Source organism: Oratosquilla oratoria, chromosome 30 (assembly GCF_046742065.1).
Source record: "Oratosquilla oratoria isolate Oo_2021 chromosome 30, ASM4674206v1, whole genome shotgun sequence".
Classification (NCBI taxonomy): Eukaryota; Metazoa; Arthropoda; class Malacostraca; order Stomatopoda; family Squillidae; genus Oratosquilla; species Oratosquilla oratoria.
This window is the reverse complement of record NC_134806.1, coordinates 930,001-935,000: the sequence shown is the minus strand read 5'-3', so window position 1 is coordinate 935,000 and position 5,000 is coordinate 930,001. Positions and strand designations below refer to the sequence as shown.

Below are 5,000 nucleotides of genomic sequence, written 5' to 3'. Positions count from 1 at the left end.
GTTTCTTGAAACTGCAGCAACACCGGTACCGGGCACGGTGACACACTTCGTTGACTTGCTTCTGGCTAAAGACAGGTGATTGGATGAGTTTCAACAGTGGAATCTGGTTTGGTGGGTGGAGGTGGGGACTGGAGTCGGGTGGATGGGTGAGAGGATGGATTGGGGGTGGATCTCGGCACAGTGACATAATCTATTGCTTTTATTCTGGCTAAGAATGTGCCGAATAGTGAGAGACATGTGGAATATTATAAATAAATACAAATGTCACTCATACTTATCAGTACTTCCAAAAACAATATGGCGGCCTATGCATTCGACGTTTATGGAACTCTTGGAAAGAATATACGTTATAGATCGGAAGTCTTCTACCTGTTAGTAAAGATACTTTTTGTGGGATTATCCAAAGTGTTTCGGAAAGTACATAGAGGAAAGAATTCAATGGACTTGTTTTCCTTTAATAATCCAATGAAAAACGACAACACTAAAATATCACTCAACCAATTAACACAAAGTTTAATATCGTTTTCACATTAGTTATTGTTAATAATGTATGAGAAAATAATTTCAAAGTTATCAGAGGCTATACAGCGGTGACGCCTAGACTAGTGGCCCAGCTAGAAATGTTGTTTGTACTAGTAACGGGCCAAGTGAGGAACTGAAGAAGTTGACAAGATTGTAAGTGGCGACCTCTGATTGGCTGAGACTAGGCGATTTTTAACACTTGTAGAATACTTTTAGGACAAAATAGAGTCCTTGAGTCCCGCCTACAGCGGAATAAGATCGTTTGCCGACAGTCAGAATGAAATAGATAAAGAATATAATTGAAGTTGACTTGGATTGAATTGTAATTATAGAGAATGATACCATACTGGAGGGAAAACTATAGTTTTATGGTGATAGTGTTATCACCAATGGTGTTGCCTATAGTAATAATGGTGATGCTCGTGGTGTTAGTGATGATAAGAAAGGAACGGTGGTGGTGATGATAGTGTGGTGATGATCATAGTGAGGGCGATGATGATAAGGATGAGAATGGTGATGACGGTGGTTGTGGTGGTGATGATGATGACGAGGGTGTAGGTTGTGATGATGATCAGAATAAGGATATCGGTTAACTGTCGATGTCATCACCGAGACATCACCAGTAACGTCATCACCATTACACATTATATATGTATTGTCATGCTCTCTGTCACTGTCATCGTCGTCATCGTCGTCGTCATAATCATCATCGTCACATCGCCATCACATCGTCATCGTCATTATCATCATCATCATCATCATCATCATCATCATCATCATCATCATCAACATCATCATCTTCATCATCATCATCATCATCATCATCATCACCACCACCACCCCCACCCCCACCACAAACCACCACCTAACTTCTGTTCTACCTCAGTGCCCTTGTTGCCAGTATTTTCTTTAAAAAAAAGAAAATAAAGTGACCTGTGGTAAGGAACAGATGGAACTGCCCTCCCCCTCCCCCCTCCCCCACCCCCACAGAGGTGACCTTAATAGCTCATCCTCGAGAAAGCGACAAAGTCTGACCTTTTACTTCAAGTCACGTCCACACAAAGGACCCAGCCACGTCTCAACAGGTCTACGGACCAGACCAGACCAAGGACTTGTGGTCTTAGACAAGTCCAATTTGAGAAATTCTTGTGGTCTTAGAAATGTGGACTTGGGCCATCTGCAAGGACTTTCCAAAAGTGGAGGTTGGATTTTTGAGGTGTGGAGGTGGAGTGTAGGTGGAGTGGAGGTGAATTGTGGAGTAAAATGGAGTGATAGAGGGGACGGGGTGAGAGAAATGGAGGTGGCGGGACAAGTGGAGGCCTTGTCGTCGTTTTCAATAAAGTTCGTTCAGGAGAATAAATTCGTGGGTTCTGTGAACGAAATGTTCTGGAAACAAAGACAAAACTTGTGACGAAAAATGTGAGATTATAGGAAGTGACATGTACGTAGAATCCGTGAGTGTAGAAGGAATATTTAAGGGCGCGTAACGTGAGAGGGAAGGAAGTGATGAACATGTAGAAACTTTGTCGTGAGAGGCAAAAAACGTGAGAAGTGTCTTGAGGTCTATACCGTGAGAGGAGAAATGATAAACATGGAGACGCTTTTACAGTGAGATTGAAATATGTATATGTGTTTGTAAGGGGTGTTTTACCGTGAGATTGAAATATATGTGAGGGGTTTTCTCTCGTGAGAGACGAGGAAGTGACGGGCGTGTAGAGGCTTTCATCGTGAGAGTGGAAGGCGTGAGGACTGTGTAATAATGCATTCCTGAGAGAACGTATAGAAGCTTTTGTAGTGAGATACAAAAGAAAGTGACAATCTCACTGCACTTTTGTTTTTAAGATTTTTTTTTTACAATAGATTGTGCATGTAGAAGAGTTTTTGATTGAAGGATCTTGTCGAAGGATAGCGTGAGTTGATGGGAGAAGGATTTGATTGAAGGATAGAGTGTGTATACAGTAGGATGGTGTTGGGACAAGGATTTCGTTGAAAGATAGAGTCTGCATTTTTCAAGAAATTCTCTGGAAAATAAATTTGTCGAGGGATTAGTGTATGCAGTAGGACAATGCTGGTAAAAGGATTTGACTGAAGGATTGACAGCTCACATAGTAGAATTTTGTGAGAGGATAGACTATGCATGTAAGAGGAAGATGTTAGCAAAAGGATTTAATATAAGGATAGAGTGTAGATATGATTGAACAGTATTGGTAGAACTATTTGATATAAGTTTAGTTCGTCTATGTAGTTGGAACACACTGGTGGAGGAATATCTTTTAAGACTAGAGTGTTGGGTGTACTTATATAGGATATGATTGGAAAGAGTGTAATGCATGACGTAGCTGTGATGTCATCTGTGACGTCACGTGGAGTGTGTGACGTGTCACGCTGACGTTGGTGCCGTCGTCATCTCGTAAGAACTATTAGTGGAAACGTTATTCTATTCGCTCAAGATTATACTGGTGGTTGGTGACTTTTCCCATAAGTAATAGTGGTAACATTAGGATAAATGGATTTGCTTGATGGTTGTGTGAACATATCTAAACATTTTTGAAAGGTGTTATATATATATATATATAAATATATATATATATATATATACATATATATATGTATATATATGTATGTATATATATATATATATATATGTGTGTGTGTGTGTGTGTGTGTGTGTGTATGTATATATACATATATATATATATACACATGTATGTATATATATATATATATATATATATATATATATATATATATATATATATATATATATTTAAGGGAGCGTCTGTGTTTCTAATGAGACTATCTCATTGCCTGCACACGTCGTGACAAGTGTGTAGATGTTAGTTCAAGCGTAACAGCACACTCATACACACACACATACGCACACACACACACACACACACACACACGCACACATACATACACACACACACACACACACACACACACACACACACACACACACACACACACACACACACACACACACACACACACACACACACACACACACAAGACCACAAGCCTTACAAGCCTAGCCTTACTCACATAAGTGATTCTTGTGAGACTATTTGAGTACAAAACGCTCAAACACTACAAATAGTGATTGTGCGCGTGACTGTACATCGTTTGAGTTGATGCTAATGAGGAAAGAAGCGCTGGAGACTGAATCGCTCTTAGTTTCGCTCTTTGTAGCTGTCGACTCTCTTATATGGAATGAAGTCACTAAGGTGGTCATGGACATGGAACTACCTAGTGTAGGCCTTAGGGTCTCTTGCAGTCTCCTTCATTCTTATATTCTTGAAGTGCGTCACTTCATCGAAGGGAGTTAGTTATCCTGACTCCTTAACTCTCGTGATACTCCCTTCAGTGACGTCACCGTCTCATGGAGTGACTCCTCTATGTTGTCAGGGAATTTTTATTAAATTTTTATTTAAAAAAATCCAGTCAATGAACGATGAAACTATCGGTTGCTTTAAAAGGTTAGACAACTTTATAGATTGGGATGACAGGTGGTCATGGACATGGAACTGCCTAGTGTAGGCCATATGGTCTCTTGTAGTCTCCTTCATTCTTATGTTCTTATGCCGTTGTTGCCGTCAAATAATTTTATCAAGCGCAAGTGGAGGGTGAGGGAGGGAGGAGGGAGAGGTACACTCCGATTATCTGACATTTCACAGAGCAAAAATCCAACCCATACAACTAGTTTTATTGCTGTGACGGTTAAAACCGTTATTAGCCGTTATAACCGTTGAGATTTGAAAAGCGACGAGAGAACGGTCACGGTGTTTACCCCCTACATCCTCCGTTAACGATCAATCGTTGAACAGTAATCGAACCGGCCTAGAAGTGGTTAAGTTTTTATCAGATATATTTAACCTCCCCCTCCCTCTCCCTCCTCCCCTCCTCCTCTTCCTTCCTCCCCCCTCCCCTCCTCATCAGAGTCACAGTAGGGATTAACATGACGTACTTAAACCTCTTTTAACATATAAACTACTTTGTGAAGTTATTTTTACTTAAACCTTTTAATATGTGAACAATTTATTGTGGATTAAGTCATAATTTCCCTAATATTTGAGCTTGTGGAGTAATAGGAGCCGTGCTGGTCTCGTATTCTCTTTGTTGAGTTCGAGCCCCGCACTCTATATACATGGGAACTTTATCTGTGAGACTGACAAACAACTTAATGAATACCCCATTTTTATGTCTCCTTCAGTCAATCTTTTTTTTTTATATTTTCTTAGGCAGTCCTTTTTTTATTCTTAATTCTTTTTTATGTCTCCTTCTGCAGGCTGGTGCTGCGGCTTCCCAGGGGCGCCTGCTCATTCTTCTGTGGCTTTCAGCCAAGAAGACAAAGGCTTCGGGACCGTGGCCACGTATTCCTGCGATAGAGGCTTCGAACTCCTGGGCCCAGCGCGGAAGATCTGCTCCGAGAACGGAACATGGGTTCCAGCAGGAATTCCCTTCTGTGGTGAGTAGAG

At 40.8% G+C, this 5,000-nt stretch overlaps 1 protein-coding gene across 1 annotated transcript in view; it reads left to right on the top strand.

Annotated features, from left to right (window-relative positions):
- Positions 1 to 5,000, top strand: part of LOC143040967 (CUB and sushi domain-containing protein 3) — a 141,761-nt gene that overhangs the window by 33,638 nt on the left and 103,123 nt on the right. The window contains exon 2 of the mRNA XM_076212406.1: positions 4,811 to 4,990. Within this exon, the coding sequence (XP_076068521.1) occupies positions 4,811 to 4,990 (180 nt within the window). The remainder of the gene's footprint in view (positions 1 to 4,810; positions 4,991 to 5,000) is intronic.